Genomic DNA, 25,178 nt, shown 5'->3' with positions numbered 1-25,178 from the left:
CAAATAAACAGAATAGTTTTAAAACCAGAGAAAAATTATTATGTAACAGCTTCTAAAGCTTTTAAAATTGCTTTGGGACTAATTTCTACCTCAATAGACTAATTCTCTTATAAGCCGTGTGAAACTGCCTGATACAGGGGTACAGAAGCGTTGTTACTACTTGCTTGCATGCTTTTAAACAGTAGCTTTCTGAACAGGGAAAGTGGTTAAGGTCGTAAGGCACCGTGGAATAAATGAGTTCAACCTCACATATGTCATGGGCCATTAGTTTTACCCAGTTACTCTTGTATGAGCCTAATAGCTGCTGTTTGTTTAAAGAGTATTTTTAGTCTGGATAAACCATATCTACCAGAAAGGCGTCCTGTCTTGACCTGAAGATCACAGAGTATGTAAAGTTTGCTCCATTTCTTGGTACTTTGCTTCCAAAGTTAACCACTCCCATTGTGTTGCCCAAGGTCATTCTGTTCCAGTCCCTTGGCCTGCACAAATGGCCTAAACACCTATTGTCTAAGTCTACAGCTTTGCAATTATCTGTTGGTAAGAGATCTCTCTCAATATAAATCCCAATGTAAACATCAGCGATCAGCAGTGCCTGACAGCTGTCTTCAGAGACCTGGCGCTTACTTGGTTACTAATCCATATGCAACCCCTAATTTATTTAAAAAGAATATGTAATTTTTGTACAATGTAAAAACTGTACAAAAAGCAGACCCTTACTGCACAGTACCCATTCTTTTATGAAACTAATTGATAAACAAATCTTTTCATAAAAATGAGATACTTTGCACATGTTGTCTCCATTGGGCATCAGACTGATTTGCTGTGACTGATTCACCGTTCCTCAAAAGGAGTTACTTTTTTATCTCTAAGCATGCTGCCTTCATGGAAGGTCAAATCCATGACCCTGAACCTCACACACAGTCTAACAAGCCTGGCGTTACCCTAAGTGGAGAACCAGGAAATCATCCCTGCTTTTCAGCACATCCCAAACACACCAAGTAACATTCCACATTCTCCTTATTGTTTTATTTTTTCTTCTTACCAAGCTCATTGAGGTAGCCACCATGTTTCCAGTCCGCAGGCAGTGTCCCTGTGTAGTCCATTATGTTGCCTCGTTTTCCAGGTTCCACATTTTTAAGGTTCACAAACAGCTGGTTGGGTTTTGCCTGTATCAAAGAAAGATACGCTATAGAAACTGAAGCTGATGGAAAGTTGCTGAATTTCCATGTGATAATCAGGGAAAGTAAAACTAAACAAGAAACATTAGGGAAGCAAATCAAAGGCACATTTACACAAAAGGATCCAGATTTTTATGCTTTACCTTTGCCAGGGTGAGCCTGTCCATGTTGTTGACATGAGGTGGGGTAGTGCATTGAGTTAGAGTATGATAACTAGGATTAGAGAAATAGTGACTGTTTGCATTTCCACCACTACCATGAGGAATGGTTTCTGAAATGGAAAAGAAATACAAATAAACAAGTAAAAATAACATGGCATTTCTTTCTCAGGATATGTTTTTGACAGTACTGTACTGATTCCAGAATCTGATTTAGTTTCTTGGGAAAAAAAAAAAGTTTAAAAATCTTGCATTCATTTGAAGAAACTTGAGGTAGCAACTGACTAGTCACTGCCTGAAGTTTCAAATCTCAAATTCTCTGGATTGGAAACAGATGGTGGAAAAGAGAGTACGTTAAAGATCTATAAAATCATAAAAATATACAGAAGGCAAAGAAAGAAGTACTCACTGTTCTTCCTAATAAAAGCAAGGGTACCTAATAAATTTATAGTAAGTGAGTTTAAACCTAACAGAGCAAGCAGATTTTCACTCAACATACAAAGGAGTAGAAGCAAAGAAACAGAACAGGTAAAAATTTGTTCTCAATTACAGTAATGGTTATTAAACACTGTGATTTAAATACGCCGTTTGGTTGAGAATATTTCTATGTTGATAATTGTATATTTACGAAGGTACTGAAGGCATATCTCTATACTTGTTAGATATGCCACATAGTTTCATGTACCCATCCACATGCACTTTCATAGGTTGAAAACTCCTGTTTCAGGAGCATTGCTTCTTCTCTTAATTTGTTTTATACTTAAGCCACTCTGCTATCTGCCTCTGTGCAGAATCTTGCCACAGCTGATGTAAAATCCTGATTTTCTACAGCTATAAGTCTTTCTGTACTCAAGCTTTGGCATTGAATTTAAAGTCTCAGTAGAAACTATTTTTTGCCACACTTTTCAGTTCTATTTAAAAATAAGCAAAGAGGAGTAGAAACATCCACACTTCCACTTCTTAGTGCAGAAAAAACATTTGAGGGTTCAAAAGGTTACACAGTAAAGCAAGGTATATAGGCATTTGTTCCTTGCAGTTAATGCGTCTTACCAGGGTAAGCCATGTTCATAGTATCAAAAGCAGAGATTAAAAGACTATGATGCAGAACAAGCAAAGCAGCTATAGATGCTGGCACAGACTCATTCTGAACTCAGGTGAACTGTCTCTGATAGCTGAAAGGTAAGCACACAAGTCTACTTTTGCTTCCCACCCGCCTTGTGTGCCAGTTCACCAGCACTGCTGTCAGTGTGGTCTCAGGGGCTTTTCTCCTGTGAAAGGCAAGTGAGAGGAGTGTCTCACTCTTTCCCTTCCTAAAGAGGGAAACCCTCCCCAGCCTCTCCTTCCAGGAAAGCTTCCAAGGCAGAACTGCAGTCATCCTTTTTGAAATCGAGTATGTTCCTGCTCACAGCAGCCCTTGCTAATACAGAGATGTGAAACATGCACAATTAAGCCCTGTTAGGGGCACAGCTGAACCACTTCAGAGCTCAGTTAAAAAAGCACAGGATCAAGAGACAAAGCCCTGTTCTAAATATCACTTACCTGAAATGGTGTAATCAGCATTGATGACCCTCATAGCAGGGGTATAGGTCACTGCAGGCATATTTGTTTCTTTTCCTTTCTGCTTTTGTCTGTAAATTATGAACAGCACTAGCAGGAAAAGCACAACCAGGACAAGAATAATGATGCCTGCTATAGCCCCTATCTGGTAAGAATCAGCAGGGATGGCAGTACTGGTACGGCTTAAACTGTTCAAGTTTCCCACTATAATTACACCAGCTGAAATACAAGAAGAAATGAAAATACGTGGCATAAATTCAGACGCTTATGTGTCAGGAGCAGGAGACAATATTTCACTTCTAAACTTTTCTGCTAATTTAACTGCATTTAATAATGCCAAAATAGAACTATGTCAGAAAGCAATATGAAGACAATCCTAGCCTTAAGGAAAAGTATTCATCTTCTCCAAAGAAACAGATATTTTCATGGATCTGGAAAAGTAAGAACACTCACTAGGCAAAAGCAGAGAGCAGGTAAAGCACATGCTCCATCAGCAACTTGCTACAGCACAGCACTGCAAAACATGTTATGAAATCTACACTTGAATGCTTTGCTCCAACAAACTATCACTGAGGCATTTAATATTTAAAAAATCTACAGAACATGTATAATTTAATAGAATGGACTGTTTAAACACACATGCCTTATCAGGTTAATTTAATGAATAATATAGATATGGCATTTAATATATTAATCCAAGTTTTATATAAAACAATTACAATAATTTTATTGCATCTAGGTTTTACCTTGATCACACCTGGCCCCTTTCCAGCCTGGGCTGCAGTAACATGTTCCTGTGATGTGGTCACAAGTTGAGTTGTTCAGACAGTCACATATCTGCCGGCATCCATACCCATATGTTCCTTGAGGGCATTCTGCACAAAATAAGTGCAAATAAATAACAGACACAGTACTTCTTAAATATTTTGGTATTACAGATCTACAGCTCTTCACATGCTACCATTCATTTCTAACCTCATACGCTTTTGTACATGGCCAGCAGATGGCAATATGTTATTAGTAGTAGACCTAACAAGATGTTCTTGAGAGGTCCTCTCGGTGTAGGTGTGTATGCGTGGGAAAGGAGATTGTATTCAGATGTGATTTTCCTTTACTTGTAATGTTGCTGTCTCCGAGGCAATGAAATTAAGAAAAATAAAAAAATAAAATAAAATAAAATAAGAAAATAAATAAAAAAAATGAAACAACAAAATCTTACCTCTGCCCCAAACAAACAAAGAACCCCCACAAACCCCAACATTTAAAAGGTAAAAGACCCTTTAAACTGGCAACAAAGTGCCAGTTTTACACCAGAATGTCAAGTCTCACAGGTTACTCAGATCCCTTCTCGAAATATCACATAAACATGAGTGGAACCAGACATCTGGCTGGTGTTATGTCATATGACAGATGTGCTGATGTGGTAAAAGAGTAAGAGTATGCCTACAGCATCCTTTGGTACTGCAATGTGTACATTAAGGAACTACCTAGAGGAGAAAAATGGTAAATTATGAAAAATAAGCTCATTGGAACAGGTTTATGTAATTTTTTTCTCATGCAAAATGACTTCAATACAATAATTAATTACTGATCAAAGTGTCTTCTACATCGTGTAATCAGCATGATAGGGAATTATCTTACACTGATAAAAATTATTTCCTCTGTACCACCACCTCTGTTAGTGTGTGGCTGGTTGCATTACTGTAGTTCTGATGGTTCGAGGAATTTGTGGTATTTCTTCACCTTCTGAGACTCAATTTCTGAAATCTCTCAGGAGTTTGTAACTATATTAATTTGGTTTTCATCTTTAAAAGAATATATCTCATCTTTTATGTATTTCTAACTTAGAATAATTTACAAGATAATGTAACACAGTGGGTGCCCGATAAATATTCTTACAGTCTTGGTAAATCTAGACTCAAGTGGAATTTTATGCATATATGCCTTCTCCTTCTCTTGGGTATACCCAGTAAAACAAGATTATGAGTAATGAAGACAATGTCTGGGCAAACCCCATCACACTATAATGTATTTTGGCATTTTGAAATCTGAATTGGAACAAAAAGTCCATTTTTAAAACTTAAATTCAAATTCAGAATTGCAAAAATGTTTAATACTGTTAAATCATTATCAGATTATACTATGAATTATAAAATCTATAAACCTTAATTATAAAGCTAGATTTCCTGAAGTATTCAGAATTATTTTTTATAACATAGCAGGTTGAATAGACTGCTTTGCACTGCAATATAATGCATGAAGTGTTGGAGCACCACTCGGTAGTGTTAGCAAAACTTGGGCCAAAAGCCCAACTATTCTTTTAATATCGTACAACCTTGTAACACCATTGATGTCAGTGGTGTTATTCTTGTTTTCCTGGATTAAAGAATCAGACACATATGAAAACAAAACGATGATGTTTTTATCATCAGATTGTTTTGTAAAACCGTATCATAAAATTAATTTTGTCCTCTAGGATTGATGTACTTCTTTACTTTTTTATTAGTTTTCGTTGTGGTTTATGCTAATGACAATTACTTGGATTCATTTGTTACACTTACATGACAGAGTTGTTGGGGGGAGGGGTTTAGCACTGTGTCCAAAGCAACTAGAATGAAGTACAAATGTCTCTTACATGTAGCTATAAATTGAAAGGAACAGCCACTCCAATAGGAACCAGTCTTAATAAATAATTCTGCAGGCTTTGATCTGTTTGGAAAAAACTTAGGTCCAACTCCTGAAGCTCTTTCCCCATCAAAATTCCCACTAAAGTGAAGAGGTTGTATCACAACACCAGCCAAAACAACAGAGGTTTGGCTCAGGGTTTAATATTTGCTATTGTGCATGGACAGTTCCCGTCCTTACTCACTCTGCTCACAATGCTTCCCCATGAACCCTGTGCGGCAGGTGCACTGCCCACTGATGTGGTCGCAGTCGGCTCCATTCTGACATTGGCATATCAGTGCACAGTCCTTCCCATAAAATCCTAGGGGACATCCTGCAATACAAAAAGAAGCAGGGGAAAAGGAGTGAAACAACTGCTCTGGAAATGAAATGCAAATATCCTTGTTAAGTATGTTATTGAGAAGTCGTATCTATAGCCCTACTATTCAGCATGGCATTCTATAAACATAATAGATCAAGACCTACCCTATTTTAAGTGGTTTAAAACACATGTTAGCAAAAAACTACATAAAAATGAGGTTGAGAAATTGCACAGACAGCAGATGTTCAGGAGAAGGCCGCAAGAAAGTCTCTTCAAAGAAATGGATTTAAGAAGACATTTGAAGGAGGAGAAAGAGGGCAGTTTGTGAACCAGAGCAGGGAGTCTATTCAGTGATAAATGAACCCTTGGACATATTTTTGCACAGTTGATGTTGAAACATAAAAAATAAAAATAATAACATATTGTATCTCAGCTCCTTGCCAAGATACCATTTCAGCATGAAGACATGTCACCACAGAGAGATCATTATTCATCAGCAGGAAGCAAAATAACCATGATAGCTGACAGCTGAACCAGTATAGTGAATGTCTTCCTGAACTGCATCCATATGGCCCTATAATATATCGGTTATTTCCTGCCACTATGACATTATTCACTTGAAAAAGGAGAGTTCTGATTGTATGAAAAAGTGTACTTAAGAACTGAATGCAAACCACAGCAGTCTTAATTTTCTTAAGTTCAAAATAACAGTTGCGCACAGATTACAGACAGCAGGGGTGCCCAGATTGAAGGTAAACCAAATTCAAGCTGTAATGTGATAAAGAAGCCAACGTTATCAATATCTATCTCTAACAAATGCTTACTTCTGAAACTTAGTATGAACTCTTACCCAATATACAATGAGTTTGCAGGCAGCCACTGCATGGCTAGTATTTTAATTTTAATGAAAAGTTCTTGGGAAAAAAAAAAAAGAAAAATCAGATCAGTGTATTAATTACATGAAGAAAATTTAAAAAAAAAATTGTGAGTCTAGTGAAGTTAAGTTTCTAAGTTCCAAATAAAATATCTTTATCAGTGTCTGAATTACAGGTGCTGAGCTAGAGCTGTTGTTGCAATTGGTCCTGGAGATAGCAGTTACAGATACAAGATGTACTGTGTGATCATTTTGCAGTGACAACAGGGACTGTGCCTCAGCAGACTACAGCCACAGCAAAGGCAGAAGCTATTCTCATGGCTTCAAGTCAGCTCTATGTTATCTTACAAGTCTTGGTCATCAGGTTCCTGCTACTAGAGCACTTCCTAGGGTGCTTTCAGAGAAGGAAGAAATTAAATGGTACCATCATCCCACCCTGCGTGGAATGGCTGAAGAACTGACACAGTCAGTGCTTTGGACTGCAGCCAAACCACATATACACAGTGTCATTCTGTGTGTGCACGTGACAGACTTTTCCACAGGGATGCCCAGCTGCAGCCAAAAGTTGTCTTCTTCTGAAGGAATGCTAAAGAGGATCCCAAACCTAGTGATCAGCACTGACAGTGCGTATACAGGGCCCCCCCTGCAACCATGGGGGCAATGTGTTGCATCTTCTGTATCAAAAAAGTTCAGCAGCATGGGAAGAAATCAATGGTTAAAACATGAAAATGCTAAAGAAAAATTCTGTCAACAGCTATAGATGGATGGAGAATAGACTATAACAACAACTATAGATGGATAACAGAAGTCACTTACTTTGTGTACAGTAAAGGCCAGTCCATCCTGGGGTACATTTGCACTCCCCATCGTAGGCGCTGCAGTAAGCTCCATTATGGCAGTTGCAGGTGTGGATGCAGTTTGGTCCCCAGTGGGAAGGTGGGCAAGCTAAAACAACAATTAATCTCAAATGACAAAGATCCTTGATACCCATGAACAGAGTTGCTTACATTCATATATGAGCACTGCTTCATTTGGGGCTTGCTTTTCTTTTAAACATATTTTTGGGGCTGCTTCATTCTGAGAAAAAAATACAGGCTTTTTTTTTTTTTTAACTAAGAAAGCATTTTAGTCTAGATAGAAAGTGCTGGAAAATAGATAAAAGATTAGATGTGTGAAAGAAACCAGTGATACATACTTGATGCTCAGCACCTAGGACACTCATACCAGCTTTCACATAGAGAAAGCCATGCAAGTTTCCTTTCTTAACTAATTTTTTAATCTGCAAACAGTTCAATAAGCACAATTAAGGGGATCAGCCTTTTAAGCCTCAAAAGTGAAGAAGAACAGAGAAGATTGAAACATCTTACAGCCTTAGACCCAAGAGCAATAGACACATCTAGTGCTTTAGACCCAATACTAAGCTTATTTCTTTTATTTCCACTGTATAGATTCTACACAGTTGCCTAGACATGGTACATATAATCAGGACCATACATTAATCACGTTAATTCATTTGCTTCTGTGGGTCCATTAATCGATATAGTATTTCTAAAACCCAAGTAATTCTATATAAAATGGAGATTTTTTTTTTTTTCATTCACAGTCATTTGGACATGTTACGAGATAGAATTTTGCTGTAGATTTTGGACTGCTTTGAAAATGTCATGGTAAATGAATTTGATACTATGTGCTGCCATTAGAATAGTGAATGGTTCCAAAATGATAATTACTACTCAGACAGAGCAAAAGATAGTTTTCTTCATGTCAGAATATCACTAAATGCAGAAGGTACTCTTAAGAATAGTCCCTTTCTGCTGATTAGGATTCACATCCTGAGGGTTTTATTTGTTTCTTTAGTTAAAGAGGTGCATAAGCTAGGAATAGAATAGTAATATTCTATAGGAATAGAATAGCATCATGGAAGTCCAACATGAGTATTTCACAAGAGGTAAGAAAGAGATCAGACACCAAAGCCTTAGCTTTATATCTGCGTAAGTTTAAAAAGTCTGGTAACTCCTTTTGCTGGCAGTGATTTTGTTGTCCAGAGACCTGTCTGACAGCAGTAAGAGTTGCTGAATCCTTTAAATGTTTGCATAATGATTCGTCTATGTGTAGGCTGTATTTTTGCAGTGTTCTCTTTGTCCAAATTTCACTTCATTAAGAAATACACTATGTTGTATTGGAAAAAAAGTACTAAGCTTGTTTTTTGTTCTTTCCATTTCAGTTGTGCCACACAATGATTTTTGTTATTGTTTTGTATTTGAAATTATGGATGGAGAAGGAATGTAAATCACATGCAGACCAAAGGTTAAAAGTTTCAAAAAGGTCACTGGTTCCAAAAGAAATTAAGGGAATCATTATTTTCCATGTGAACGAAAAGCCTTTATACAAAGCAAATAAACTTCCTCTGTTACGGTCCATGAGCGTAGCCTCAATAGGCGCTCCCATTCATATTGCTGGCACCATTTTCTTGTTATTGATTCAGTAAGTCCCTCCTCCTCCTAAATACCCCTATTCTGCTACTCTCCCAAATACCTACTTATTTTACCATAAAAACAGGGACCTTTGTTGCTACTGGCTTCCACAGAAACAGGCCCAAGATTTATTTTGGTATCATATTGACTTGTGCATGCTAATCACTCCACAGAATGTAGCCAGAAAAGCTTTTTTTCCAAGTTGACCAAATGTTACATCACACTGCTACAGAGCCCATTAACCTGGACCAGTCAAACCATAAATGATATAAAACAATGTTATTAGGGATGTTATTAGGAAATGCACCTCCCTGGAAACGCCACCACAATGTCTTTTGAATTTTGACGTATCAGGGTCTTGTACAGCTACTTTTATTCATAAAAATGGGTTGGCTGAAATTTTGGCATGTCATGTGATCCAGACTGTATGGATTTTGGTACCTTACAGATTTGGATATGTTTCTTGTGAGAATTTTGCTTCAGATATTTATTTCCTGACATTAGTAATTTGCATAGGCTAAGGAAGGCATCTGGGAGTGCCTAATTGTTTAATAAAATATGAAACAATAAAATTACCCTTCTTTTTAAGTCAGGAACAAAGTAGTCCCTGAGTTTAGCGTACCAAGACAATATTCAAGTGAGGTAGAATGACACTAAAAATATGTATCTGTGAAACATTTATAAAAAGAAGAAAGAAAAAAATCCATCAAAAGTTGTAAGTACTTCAAAAAGTCATGGTGAAAAATTTGTTAACAAGATGTTCAAAGGCTTAACAAGAATGAGGATGATCTTGCAGCCAGAGCAGTAAATTGTATCTCACAAAATCTTGACTCTGTTCTGGGCCTTGCCAGTGGCTCTATATGCAACCATGTTAAGAAAAAACACTGCATTTAAGTGCCTCAGCTCCTAATTTGTAACATAATACTTACGTTAAATGTAAGACTGTCCTGAGAATACAAGCCCTGATATCTTCACATTACCATGGAAAGACTGAATAATTACGGACAAGCAAACTACAAGTCAAGAACCCTCTCTTCAATGCAAGATTCATCAAGTCACATACTTTTTCATGGTGGGAGAGACCTCTAGCATCACCTAGTCCAACATCAAAGGATCTTCAACAGTGATAATTTCACAGCCTCTTTCAGGCTGGAGACTTAAGAGCCTCTGTGGACAATTTCTGTGCTCGATCACTCACACAGTAGAGATTTATTCTTTTTTTTCTTTTATCTAGCACAGGTAACCTTTGCTGCCACTTTTGAAATGAATCTCATGCAGCTTCTCTACAACTCTTCTTTGGACAGTGGAAGAATGAAAACTGATCCCTTTCTGTCATATGCTCTACCCCACTTACTAGGGAAATCGTAGTGCAGATGTGTTTCTGATAGCGCTGATGAAATGCAGAAAAGTTTAGGATCTCTTCATTATATACCATAAAGTCTTCATTTCTGAGTTAAGCAGTGTTTTTTTACCAAAAAAAAAAATAGAGAATTTAAATAGCCAAATCTTGATCAATTATTTCAAAAATAAAGGAAAAAAAAGATTATACTTACGCTGAGAACAGTCACTACCAATCCAGCCAGGGTAACACTGACAGGATCTATCAATAGGATTGCATGTCCCGTTATTGGTACAGGTGCATATGCCAATGCAGTTCTTGCCAAATCTGCCACTGGGACATACTGAGAGCAAATTGTCAGAATTAGAACTCCTAGTCATGAGAACAAGATTGTATTTTCCTTATTTCAAGAGAAAGCAACTGGTACTTGGATCAAGAAATGTGTTGCTTAGTATAATGTAAAAGTAAGGTTTTAAAAATTCTGGTAAGACCAGTATACATACTCATTATACAAATAATGCAACCAAGAATACAATGGGGCTTATACTTCAGGATCAAATGTTCAAACAGCTTAAACCTGCTTAAGATTTCTAATTTATAAGCTGCACATACTAAAACAGAAACTATTTTTGGTTTTATTTCCAAATTATGAAATTAAAATTATTACAGTGCTTGGTCTGCATCCCATAAAGTCTTTATTATAACATGTACCTTCATTACAGAGGGCTCCTGTAAATCCAGGTAAGCAGTCACATAAGCCAGTAATGTGGTGGCAGGGACCACTGCTGTGTACGCACTGCGGGCATGTCTGGCTGCAGCGGTGTCCGTAAAACCCAGGGGAACAAACTGGAATTAGAAAGAACAAATTGTCATTGCTTCCTGTATTTTCCCTATGGCTGTGAACTACTTTTCAGTGCATGAGTTCCTAACTTTGAATTAGCTCTTCTTTCTAAATACACAAGAATTGTAATGGTGGTTGTTATTATTTATAAAGTCCCACGCTTTACTCACAAAAGGAGATTTGCTTGTCTTCCTCAAGGGTTTACTATATTCTAGTTAGTGATGGTTTAGTTGCATTCTGTTACCTGTCAGGCCTCAGTGCCTTTGAGTTACGTTTGAAATGCATGTATACTATACATATTATATGTATTTTGCTATACATTACATGTCCTCTGCAACATCAATGTCTTTTAAAGCACCTTTGAAGACAAGTAATTAAAAAAATTAGAGTGGATAGTTTCATCTGTAGATGACTAGGGTCATCTTAGTTCTTGACTTCTGTGTTTTCTAACTTAAAATACAAATAGCCATTACTTCACTGAGAAAAACATACAAATGTTTTCCATTCATCCTTTAATTTAGGTATTCACTGTACTCATTACATGGTACAGACAGCTATGCATCACCTAACTTTTAGGGAACCTTAGAGCAGAAATACAGAGTCATCTACTTGATTCTTACACTAAAGGCACTGATTTCTTCAAAAAAAAAAAAAAAAGAGAAAAAAAATGAGGTGGAAAAAAATTAAAGACTGTTGCATAAAATCTCCTTTGTTGCTTTAATCCCTTTTGACATTTATTTCCTGATAAATTAGAATATTAGGTAATGCATCAAGAGAAATACCTGTTTCACAGCAGCAATTAGCACTGATGAAAACTAGCTTGGAATCTTTTCCATTTTAATTTCATTCAAGATTCAGTCTTTTAATTATACACTTGAGAGAAGTTATGTGGCCAGACCTCTCTAGAGAGATTAACTTTTCCAAGTGAAACAGTGCCAAAAGGTCTTCCTGTTTACTGAAAAGGCACTTTCTGACTGGGATCCAAATTATTCATATGACCTTTGTCTTCCCAGCCTCCAGACCGTACATCAGAGAGGGACTCTGAGAGTCACTGGAGTGGAAGCCTCTTGTCCAGGTTATAGGCACAGTTCCAAAACACAGGGAACATTTTTATACGTAGTGTTACACTTAGTCTGCCTTTGGATTAACTGATTAACTGCTAGGCCTTTAGAGATTAGATAGTAAGAATAATTTCTGCAGTTATTTAAAAATGCTTAAGGAATGCTAATGCTACACTAATGTGGGATTTAGCAGTGCCATAGGCAATTACATTTTTCAGCTTGAGATCTTGCCATTCATAAACTGTAAGACTTCGTCTTCCTCTGGTTCTCCTTCTACCTTCTACTAAGACTTTGTCCTCCTCTGGTTCTCATTCTACCTTCTAGTAACCATTTCATGTCATCTCCTGCCTTTAAGCCTCTTTTGGAGAGCCTATAAGCAACTCCACTTGGCCTACTACACCTGCTTCTTCACCCTATTTCTGGAAGACCTCCTCTCAAAACAGGGTTACCCTCCAAGTGCAGAGGACTCAGTTTCTCTTCTCTGAACACCTTTTCCTCACAGCTTCAACAATTCAGACTGAAGGCAGCTAGATTGCTGACAAACTGCGACAAATCTTGGAAGGGTAGATATTTTGTGCATCAGCTTATTTTTGCCTCCCTGGTTTTGGTATCATTTGCCTCAGTTCATGTGTGTCTCTTCTTGTAACATTTAAATTTTACAGAGACAATTTTTCCAAATGCAGCTATGGGTATACGTGATATCATCTACTTACCATAAGGCCTTATCCCTCTGGCCATTCTTTGCTGCTTCAAAATAAGCGTTAAAAGAAGGCAGTAATTTAGCCAATGATTAGACTCAATGGAAAGCCTGAGTGTCTAGCTGCTGAATCTCATACGTGGTTTATTTACCTACTAATATTTTTGTATCACAAAGTTAATGTTCCTCAAGCACATTTGGAAATGCTTACCTTTAGAATGGAATGCTGTACTGAATTTGTTTCTTTGAAAGTCATGTGCATAACAATGTCACAGCACAGAGAGTAAACAAAAGTTCTACAAGAAGAGCACTACTAGTTGGAAACACTTTTTAATTTCAGGTAACACTTATTTCTGTATATTCATACCCTTTGACACAATATCCAACCAAAGAGTGTTTCATAGTACTTCATACTACAATTAAAAAAGCATTATGGTATTATATTCCAAGTAAGGGAGGGAGAAACAGAGATTTTAAAGCATTTATTTTGTCCTTACTTCTCTGACAAGTGGTGCCTCTATATCCTGGTGCACACTCACAGATTCCGTCATCTGGAGAGCAGGACGCTCCATTTTTGCAGTAACAAGACAATGAGCAATTTGGACCCCACTGTCCCTCAGCACACACACTGTCACAGTGAATGCCTGCAACCATAAACAAACAAAACTGTCAGCCTTTGTAAAGAACTCTTACATGTTACTTTAAACCTTTGGTCCCCAAAGGACTCATTTTTAAGACAAAGCTCACAAAACTTTTTTATGAAAATATCATTAACATCAGGAAGATATAACAAGGTAAACTTGCACCTCTGCTCCTGCCTTCCCCCAGAACAATGAATTTCTTTCATTTTCCAGTTTTGAAAGATGTACATAAGGGCTGATCCTGAGTTCTGTAACAGGAAAGCGCTTCTGCAGATTTACAAGGAACATAAGAGCTCAATGGGATGCTACCTCCAGGCTTCCTGCTTGCAGATACTTTAATATCTACAAAGAAGAATGCAAAAGTCTGAATAGGATGAAGAGTTTGATAATTTTCCAAGACCTTTACACATATAAAAATTTAGAAAGGTCTTTTATTTCTCTCACTTTCACCATTTGTGTCAGTAAATAGTATCAAAAGAAGAAAGTAATTTAAAGGCAGCAAAATAATGGCTTTTGTTTCCTCCATAATGGCTGTTTCAAAACAGCAAAAGCTTATTTTCAATTTTTATGTTAGGGAAATGCACAAAAAATGTTTTGCAGAAACTTTTCCTCTTCAATGTAAAAATACTTAAGGTCTGACATAATTTTATTTAATAATAGGGTGCAGGACATGGAATGATTTCTAATTAGTCGTGAGCTGATTACTGCTCAGCCTCATACCAAATGGAAAAATGTAGCACACACAAAGGCTTCCCAAACACACCATGTGAACGTTCCAAAATGCTTAGCTGCAACAGTGTTAAGGATGCTGGTCAGTCAGTGCTTTGTTTACCCATTTTTGACACAAAATTTATTATAAAATGGCCACAACGTGAACCCCTATACATAAATCATAATACAAGTTGCTAATTGGAATCATCCAGTCATGCAATGTTTTATTTCTTTGCAATGCAGCAACATTAAATATCATTTTCCTGTTTGCTTTTTCCACTATCTGCTTTCTAAAAGCACGCTGCATGTTAAATGCCAGCGGGCACCACTGTGGAACTCAGACCGTATTGTGTCTACAGTACTTTGCATTAACAATTAAGTATTATTGTAATGCCTCTACTGAATAAAGCCCTTCGCTAAAGGAAAAGTGGACTGGATCCAGCCACAAGCATGTCTTGCTTTGTAAGTATTTCCAGCAAAATATGCCACAGGTTCACTGGCTGCCAGCGTCATAAAAAAGCAAAGCAGTTTCACATGTGACACTAAAAAGTTCTTTTAACCTTGAAGAGCAAAACCTACTGTTTGTAACAATGCTGAAAAAAAAATTATACTGTTTACTGATAGCCCAGACTTAGAAGTGATTCCTCAACCCTTGCAGTGTTTGCTTTGTAAAGCTGCCTATATCCAAATGCCTAACTCTCTAACTAGAGGAAAAGTGAAACTCTAGGCTCTCAAATTGTTTGCTTCTCTGCAACACAATCAACAGACTGAATAATCAAATAATGTGCTTCAACAGATCTCACCAATTTACGCCAGTAAAGGAGAAAGGTACATGCCTCTTAGAATTCAGACACCAACCAGCAGCAGACAGTAAATGGGCCACCTAAATGCCACAGCTGTACAATGACCACTGATTAATACTGATCTAAACCAAATTTATTGTCAGAAAATGAAAGGTCTCTTATATCACTACTTTTTTTTCATTTTTGCCTGTGTAAGTAATGTCATTCTCCTGTATTCATCTACATTTGAGAGGCACTGTAGGCTTGCTTCTGAGTAGCGTGGGTCAACTTTTTCATTAACTCCCTGTTTGTGGATAAATAGATAAAATAGAGTGGTTTAATTTTGAGAAATGCTGATGCACATGAGCTGGATGAGATCACAGTGCTTTTTTTAGAAACAAGACCACTTACATTTCAATTTGTAAGAAATTGCTCTGTTTTAGGTTCCCAAATTTAAGAACTCAGGTTTGTAAGTCTGTGAAAGCATAAGTAGACACATGCAGAGCATCTCAGTATTGAGCCTAGCACTCTGTTCACATGAATGTTATCTGTCATATCATACATAGCTTCACTCACTGAACCCTGCTAGAGAAAAGACATTTTTCACAGAGCTTTCATGGGTTTCAGTAGTGTTCAGTATACAATGGTCACTATTAACAAGTCAGCAGTTGCCAAGAGTTACCATAGTGCATTATCTGAGATTATGTAGACCAGTGACATACAATAACACCAGGCTCAATTATATCGTCTTGATCTGTGAACAGAGGATGCTTTATGACAGCATGGTGTCAAAGGGTGATACTGGGCACACTAGGATAGAAAAGACAATGGGCCCCATACTGTATAGACCCACGATACTTAAAAGAGCCAACAACGACCATTAAAAGTAAAAAGGAAAATTTCCTTCAGTACACATCAGGGAAAATTACCCATTAGGGAAACTGAAAAAAAAATATCTTTTTTTCCCCACTTTCACCCCTTATAGTCAGGCAAAGAATGGTATCCCCCTACTTAGCAAAGAAACAGTGCATCCCGAGTATCACTGCGTAATAACTATGAGAGTATAACACACTGCAAGTGTGCTGAATACTACTTCTGTTCCCCTGCAGAACAAATTCTATTCTATTCATTATTGATCACAAGCAAAATTAATTTCACTCCTCTGTATGCAAGCCAAAGAACGTATGTAGCAGAGCCGAAAGACTAGTACATTCAGTGATTTACTGCATCTCTACTTTTAAAAATATTTTAAAATCTCACTAACTGTTATTTAGATAAGTTCACAAGGCACTTAGAAACAAGAAAATGCATTTCACATCTTAGAGCTGTAAAAATCAAATATGTATTTTTGAGAAATAATAGGTTAGAAATATTAAAAGGATTAAAAAATTGAAAAAAGAATTGTCCAGACTGATGCTTTATATGAAATTTCAGCAAAGAAATTCTGCTTTTATAGAAGAGCTAAACATTTTTGAGGAAAAAAACACTTTTACTGAACTTACAAAGCAAGATTAGACTCAGCTTTTATAATAATGGTATCAACATTGTACTGGCTTATGATTGCCACAATTTCAAGCGAGTATTAGTCTAAGATTATATTGTTTTTTATAAGTTTTTTCATGTTGATTTTGATAGTGATAAGGATATATGAGAGGAAATGTTTTTGCCAGAGCTATGGACAAAGAGCTCTTTGATGGCCTTCACAAGTTGCTAGGCAATAGCTGAATGGTCATGATAAACTTCAGCTAAGCTACTCTGAAGAAATGCTCATGCATTTAATGCCCAGTGCTTTATGCTGGGGGCCTCACATCTAAATCAGCATTCCCCCAGCATTCGTAATTGCATGAATTAAGTAAATAAATTCTTTAGGCATACCATAGTTTCGGCCCATGCCAGTGGAGTGTTTACATACTCCCTATGCTATATTTGCAAGTTGAAACTCAATGATCCACCCAGTTCTGATCAACAGAGAGCTAATTTGTTTTAGCACTTGAAGGCGAAAAAAAATCTACCAATTATTTCTTACAGTCTTCCCAGGTAATTTATTATTGGACTAAGTGCTATTTTACAGCTTATTAGGTTTCCATTAGTCTGATAAGTAGCTATCCAAACTTTAAAAAGATCTTTTTTTTTTTTTCACGAAGAACATATATTTGCTATACATATCTTCACAACACATGGAGCCTTCCAGTATAGACTCTCAGAATTAAAACCTATTTGTGTGTTGGTATACTTCGCCTATATCAGAGCTAAACTGGATATACAACAGCCTAAACAAGAGAAAGATCAAGCCCTCAAAACTGGGGGAAATTTTTGTGTCATTAAAGCTAATGATATATTTACGTTATGGTCCAAGACCTCACCCTTCATATTCTCTCTTCGTATGAGAGATACAAACACTAGATCACATCTGCTCAAGGAAACTGAGATTTCTGATGTTTGCAATTACTCCCCTCCTTTTCTGTCAACTGATGGAGGAGCAGCTCAAAGAAAGGAGAAAAACACTACAAGGATGTGGTGAAAAACTTTGTAGGCACTATTTAGAAGTGAATTGTCTTTAAGGGAAGAGAAGTCCAGATGTAGGGTAGGCCAAACCTCTTACTGAAGAACTCATCTCCCTAGGTTTGGAAAGTAAATATGCTACTTATCAAGACACAGTGCCTGCATATAATTGCATTCTGTGGCACACTGAATATTCATCACAATAGGAGGGACCTCACGCATCAAGAGCCATGTGGAAATCAGCCAAGGTGGAGGGAAACCCATGTTCTTGCAAAAGGTTCTCCTCTTGGGTTGATGAGAGTGCCAGCACCACACACACGACTCTAGCAGAGCTTGTTTCTCACTCTTAAGGAGAGGGAGACCCATGAAAAAGTGCTGGTTTATATCTTTCATTCTGCTGTGTAACGGGAAGAAAATGCATTGGACATTAAAAGCTAAGGACCGAAGGAGAGTTGTGGTTACACTTCCCAGGGGACCTGGTTATTTGCATCAGTGTGGCAGGTGTCAGATGACAGTCCTCCCCTTTATAATCCAGCAACAAATATGCCTCTTAGAAATAATGTCAGGAGCACATGGAAAGGCACAGTACTTCCTCACAGAAACAGCACATCTGGTGATGGGCAATCTGACTAGTGTCAGCAGGTGTTCAGCACAGCAAAAAGCCACCAACACACTATCTGCTGCAGCATACAAATGAATACTATGGACGCTGGTAAAATGAAGGCTGATATTACTGCATCTGTTTTTCCCATAAACCAACGCTATTGTTTTGTTACAGATAGCAGACTAGCAGTGTTTATTAATCCCTGGCACCACCTAACCTTTAAATTGATTTTAAAAATAACAAATGTGGTATCAGTATGACATGGCATTTCTTCACAGAGTAGTCCAGAAGAACTGCACCCAAAAAAGCACAACAGTAATGTGTTATGACACAGAGTAACAACCACATTACTGTAATGCAAACTGTCAGGAGAAAAAAACTTCGTTCTTTTTACAATGCTTTAATGTGAAATCTCAGTTTGCAAGAATGTGAATTTTCTAATCTTTTAGGGAATTTGGAAAGACTGTATTTTGACAGCTGCTTGCAGAATTAAGGGATGAAATGAACAGTTACCATGGATTGTGGTCCCTGAGAGAAATGGCAGAGGTGGCTCTTCAAAGTTCTATAATGTTTTGGTATAAATTACTAGAAGAATTGCTAGAAGAATTATCATTGCCTATTGCAGGAATACATTTTCTGTGTCTTTTGTCTGCTTTCTATTTTAATGGTTCTTGTTCTTCTCCTGTCTAACTATTGCACTCTCTCCAAATGAAGAAAAGTTACTTATGAGATACAGTGAAAAAGTCAAGGGACAAGAGTGTTTGGGGCAGACATCATCCTCAGCGTGGGCAGTGTTTCTCGTTTGTGCCATCCTGTCATGTGGCTCCTGGAATGTGATGGAATGGTCAGATTGCCAGGAAAAACATCACCCTTAACTTGAGCTTTTTTAAGCAGAATAAGACTGCTGTACAGGGAGCATTTGGTGTAAATTAGAGAGAGTAGGATTCCTAACAAGAGTCCCATAAATGAAGTCACTTCTGTTTAGATGAAAAAATCTAACTATCCTCAGATACCCTAAATTAAAATAGAAACCAATGAAAACAAATTTTACTTATTTCTTTAATTTTATAGCAGCTCATGAAAACACAATAGTCAGTAACTGAACTTATATGTAGGACCTAAGAAGCAAAAGTTAATATATTGGGCCTCTTAGAAACAAAATAACACACGTAAAACCCCTAAACTATATAGCATCTTATTGTTTTCCAAGTGGTCAGCTGCAGCTGTATCTTGAGATGAACGTAAAGGGTAGGATATTAGCAAGGCTACCCCTTTGGTAAATGGCAGTAGCACTTATGTCCACTTCAGCAGCTCAGAGATCCCTCCCTATGCAAGGGAGCATGCGCAGTACTAGGCCAGTGACCTTCCTCCCTGTGCATCATGTTTCCTGTTCCCCAGCATTATGGTAAACTTTGTCACCCAGAAAGGGAAAAAATCTTCCCCCCTTTGCTTATTTTCGCAAAGTTACAGAAACTATTCCCTCTGATTAAATTCCCTGGACAACTGCTCTGTGCACAGGGCTGAGAAAAATACTACATTTAAAATATGTATTTGGAAACTTTATACAATTTTGGTGGCATCAAAACATCTGAGGAAGCTCACCTTGCACTCATCAATTTATTCTAGTTGAAACAGGAAAGGGACTCACTAACTACATTTCTAAGCCTCTTCAAATGTATTTATTTTTTAACATTACTCTCTCAATGTTTTTTGAACAACTGAATCCTTCATTTGTGTTAGATAAGCATCAGACTGATCCAAAATCAGTTTCTTTCTCTCTTTGGTTCTTTTTGGTAGGTACTACTAACCCCCAAAAATCTATTAAGTCGGATGTTTACTTTAACGAATTTAGCAGAAAATAAAATCTAAGCTATTCTAACATAATTTGTTTCATTTTAGTACCTTTCTATATTTTCACAAAGCCTCCATTTGATTCTCCAACTATTATGCATACAAATACACACAGCACCTCCCTTAATCCTACAATCTAATGCTACCTCTGCAATGTAACATTACAGTACAGCTATTTGAGAACCTGTTTCTAAAGTATTCTCTCTTTTTTTAATCATTCTAAATATAAGTACCTACACAAAGACCAAATTCCTCATGGATATTGCTCTGACATGTGAAGTGTGGGAGGAGGATTTTTCCAGACACCGAGTATAAAGCTAACTATGCCGTTTATGTTATATTGTCTGTCTAGACACCACCAACATGTTGAAACTAGTCTGTTACACACACTGTTGTGATGACATCACCCAGGGACAGATACCCAATTTTTATCTGTAATCATGCATGAAGTGTCTTTCTAGTGAAATCTTTTTCCTTACTAAAAAATGAAGACAAAAAAAAAAAAAAAAAAAAAACAATTTCACCGAAGCAAAAATATTGTCACATTTTTCAATACCTAAGTTCAAGCACAGTCAAGGTTTGTGCTATGCTTGAAGCCGTTGTCACATCCTAGGTTAGTTACAGCACACTGGCTAGGTAACTTTTATACCTCTTATAAAAAGTTGCTACATTTTTTGTACAGCCTTTCCAAGCTGCTTATTTTAATATGGCTCACTCAGTTACATACTTTCAGTCTCAGTTTTAGAACACTCACAAGATGTACATCTGGAAATTGTGAACAGCTCTAACTGCCTACACTATGGCTGCTCAAGATTAGCAACTGTTCACATGTTTTTATGTGAGTATTTTTTGCTTAATACATTTTTTAATTTAAGGAATCTTATTTTGAGAAGATCCAAATACAAGTTTGAGGAAATTGTCCAAACACACACACACAATTACCTGAAACTAGCTGTAAGAACAGTCATCAAAGGCTATTAACATAACAAAATAAATACAAAGTAGTGTCTCACAAAGTAGTAATAGATGGCATAATGCTAATAGTATATTTTTACAATTCGCTCAGATAACTTTTATTATTTTTGCATTCTTGTGGTAGTAACATCCTAGAGGTATCTGAGTGGCTGATGTTAAGACAACCTGCAGTTTATGGAAAAGGATTAAAACCAACAAACTGCTGGCACAGTTGAGTTCTGGCTCTGGAAGCCTCTCTCTTTCACACTGGAAAGTGTGACAAGTGGGAGACCCAACGGTTAGACAGGGCTTCTCAAAGAACTTGGCAGAAGCTTAATATGCAGACAAATTGCACAAATCATAAATGGGTTTGGACTTCCAAAACAAAGCAGGAGCCCTTTCTGCCCACGGCTGTATCCCTGGAAGATATTTCTGACCCCCTTCCCTCCCAGTAATTACAAAAGTCATGTTTATCTGAACAGAAAGTATTAAAAAACACCAGGTAAGCTGTAATCAACTACAACTAATCAGACCGAACTACAGTCTTTCAAGTATTTTACACTTTGAACAAAATGCCTGTGATCCACCTACAGAGCTACAGGGGTTAGGGGGAGAAAGGCATACAAAAATCAAAGTTGGACCAAAACTCAGTAAAGACTGTACCCAAGGAAGTCATAAGCTCTACACAAACTCCTGTGAGCACAATCATTTGTTAAGCTTTTCAAATAAATGACTTGCTGCAGATTATCTGCTCACCTCCACCTACTATGTCTGGAAGCAAGCAGCAGAGAAAACAGAAAACAATTATATCATGAACTCGCAAGTTACTTAGGAAAAATATTTATTTATACATGAGTGGACAATAAATAATAGTAAATTATATCTGAAATCACAAAAAAAAAAAAACACCCCATCTCCTTTCTGTTCACAGCAGAAACATGCTTTGTTCAGTTAATGTGTGTTCTTCGTGCTAACTTCTCATTATTAAATGGAACAAGTCCACGCAGACAGGTGATATGAAACCTGACCTACGCAACACTAACAAAATCCCAGTAAGGCAAAGTCCTGAATGCTCGGAGAGGGCAAACTTACAGTGTCAGTTAAACCTTACAGAAGATGGAAGAGTTTTCCAAACACTTACTGCTTAGAAATCTATGTGAGCACTAAGACTACCTCCTAGAGATAAAGGGAACATTTCATGATAGCTTGCCCTTGCATAGCTTCATCAGATTTTAAAAAAACTTTGCTTTCCACAAAGGAGTGAGGGTAACAACAGTGTCAAGTTCACATTTTGAATAGTAATTAAATACATATAGTGATTAAAACCACAATGAAAATGTTGGAGAAACTTTGTGAAAAAAATGCAACAATTTTACATACAAAAAAATATGTGGAGAGAAACAAATTTTTTTCAACAGTTTGAGAAACTCAAATGGCAGCACAGCTTCTGCACAGTTTATCCTCTTTTTGGCTGCCTGAGCAAAGCTTTCTGAGTTCCTGGATATGATGCTGTACTTACCAAAGATTCCAACTCAACCTTGAATATTTAGGTTATCCACCACTTTCATAAGAAATCATACGGTAGAGGTGCCCAAGTGTTAAGATTTCCCCTTCTATTCCCAGTTATCTGTGGATCCCATGCTCAACGAACATTTTATCTATGTGAATCACAGATGGGACACAGCAGCCACAGAACTGTCCCTTTTCTTCTTCCAGCCCCACATACTCCTCCATTCCTCCCCTACCAACAAAACCAAAATACAAGACCAAGCTCCAAACGTGTTGGAAACTCTCTTTTTCTTCATGACAGTCTCTTTTGTACCTGACCATCCTGGCAGACAGCGACAGTATCCTGTGGTGGGATGACAACCATCTGCATGGCTGCAGTCACAGCGCTCAGCACAGTCCAGTCCATATGTGCCATCCTGCGGCAACAAAAAAACCAAATAACCCAGAGATGATGACAACTGGAAGTTAGAGGAGAACGAGTTCTGGTCAGTCCGGCCTCGAAAAGCAACCACTGATCATTCCTGCATCCATAATCTGCTTTCTTAATGTAAAATGGCTTTTCGAACATTTTAGTGGCCTTCAACTCCGTTCTCCATTTAAAAGGGGAAGATAAGAATTTATTACATTCTCCTGAAAAATCCCAGGCTAATGAACCTGGAGATAACGATTCAGAACACAGTAACCGGCTGCAATGAAAACTTTCTTTTACTTGTACTTGTCCCTCTAATTTCTCTTACAGCTGAGTTCCTATTCCAGGACCACAATGTCCCTTGATAGAAAAGCAATTTAGTCTCCCTTCTGCCTCAGACCCTCAGCACTTTATGTGTTGGTCAAAACCACTATTGCATAAAGCCACAGCTTCTAAACAAGAGTAGTAAAACATTAGATTAAAATATGCCTTCAGTGTGAATTTTATTGCTTGAACAATGCAAACTGCATCACTTTCTTTTGATTAAAATCCTTCCTTTTGCATTACAGCATATATTATGTTAAAAAAAGAAGCTCTTTGGCTATGAGACAGTGTACAAAACAAAATTATTTTTTGGCTATACAACATTTTTTGAACCACAAGAGAGATTACAGTTACAAGTTGACACCCGTCTTGGGGTATTCAGCTGTGCCAAAAGAACACAGCTGATTTTCATAGAACTACATCTAAACACTTAAATTTGCCTTTTCTGCTTCTTCTGTAGAAGATGGCACAAATGTTTGGGGGTAATTCCATCCAAAATCCATCTGAGAAACTGAGAAGAGAAAAATCTTTATAATTGCATTTTCAAAACAAGGCAAAGTACAACACTAAATTGATTTTACAGAAAAAGTGTCAAAATCAAATTAAAAAACTATGGAAAAAAACCAAGTATAATTTAACATAATATAATGTGGGACTACCTACAGCAAACACAAAAAGGAAAAAACATATCAGGTTAAAACCCAAACATTTAAATTTGAGGCTAAAAATTGGTCTCACCCACATTAAAAATCAGAATAAAACCTGTATGAAAATATATCTGCTGTTCTGCAGTATTTTTAGTCTGCTATGTATCTGGATTGAAGTTCAAACTTCAGTCAAATCTTGGGTAACAATCTGGGCAGTGATACTAATTTTCTGAAGTTATTGAAACAAATTGAAATATGTTAATTTAAATAAACTTTGTTCAACAAGAGAAAAATCAGACAACACTGGACACATCTGAGTTAGCTTTCTGTTTATCCTCCTGTTCTGGAATTTTGAGGCAGAAAAGGCATTTGAAATATGAATATGTCATTTGACATAGAGCGAGCAAGACAATGAGTATGTGCTTGCTCAACTAATAAAATAAAAATGCTTTAAAGCATTATTTTGCTAAATTTGGAACAGTGAAGCCAATCCCATGAAATAATAACTTTTTTTTTTAATAAATCAGTTTTGGAAGAGCTAATGGAGCTTGGGAGACAGAATCATCCTTCAGAATCAAGGCACTAAGTGATAAACAAAGCTGCTTTAGGAAGAAGAAAAATTAGTCTTCTGATGGATATGCATTGTTGGAAACACTGCATTGACATGCACAGATGGTACTCTAATCAGCTTTCCAGAATATTTTAGAATTTGCTTGCCACTTTACTCACTGGATCAGTGTACACTATACCTCATCTTAAAACAAACAAACAAACAAAACTCAAAGAAAAATATTCCTTCTGAGTATTCCAAGAGCAGTTTGAGAGTGCAAATTTTCATTCAAAACAGAGGTTCAGTTTCCCGTCTCACACTGTGCATAGGTCAGCCTCTCCGTATCATGCTACTGCTCCGTAAAGCAAGTTCAAACTGACAGAAGCCTGAATGCAATATGGGAGTGGAATTTACAAGGTTTATGTTCAGTTCAGGTAATGCCTGAATACAATCCCTAAAACAGTCATATTAAACCAACAGCCTGCTAAGCAGTGAGTATCACAAAAGCAAAGAAAAGACAGTAGAGAAG

General features: G+C 37.1%; 1 protein-coding gene across 3 annotated transcripts in view; it reads right to left on the bottom strand.

The window, feature by feature from the left end:
* The window catches only part of MEGF10 (multiple EGF like domains 10), a 100,099-nt gene that overhangs the window by 9,496 nt on the left and 65,425 nt on the right, over positions 1–25,178 (bottom strand). For all 3 annotated transcript variants that reach the window (XM_065662586.1, XM_065662585.1, XM_065662587.1), the window contains exons 13-22: positions 23,033–23,135; positions 13,663–13,809; positions 11,278–11,412; positions 10,781–10,909; positions 7,570–7,698; positions 5,763–5,891; positions 3,640–3,768; positions 2,876–3,112; positions 1,322–1,449; positions 1,043–1,166 (exon numbers count right to left, since the gene is read on the bottom strand). In XM_065662586.1, the coding sequence (XP_065518658.1) occupies positions 1,043–1,166; positions 1,322–1,449; positions 2,876–3,112; positions 3,640–3,768; positions 5,763–5,891; positions 7,570–7,698; positions 10,781–10,909; positions 11,278–11,412; positions 13,663–13,809; positions 23,033–23,135 (1,390 nt within the window). The remainder of the gene's footprint in view (positions 1–1,042; positions 1,167–1,321; positions 1,450–2,875; positions 3,113–3,639; positions 3,769–5,762; positions 5,892–7,569; positions 7,699–10,780; positions 10,910–11,277; positions 11,413–13,662; positions 13,810–23,032; positions 23,136–25,178) is intronic.

The sequence above is a fragment of the Lathamus discolor genome, chromosome Z, assembly GCF_037157495.1.
Source record: "Lathamus discolor isolate bLatDis1 chromosome Z, bLatDis1.hap1, whole genome shotgun sequence".
NCBI classification, from domain to species: domain Eukaryota; kingdom Metazoa; phylum Chordata; class Aves; order Psittaciformes; family Psittacidae; genus Lathamus; species Lathamus discolor.
Note: the sequence above shows the minus strand (reverse complement) of the source record. Positions and strands in the feature narration are given on the sequence as shown.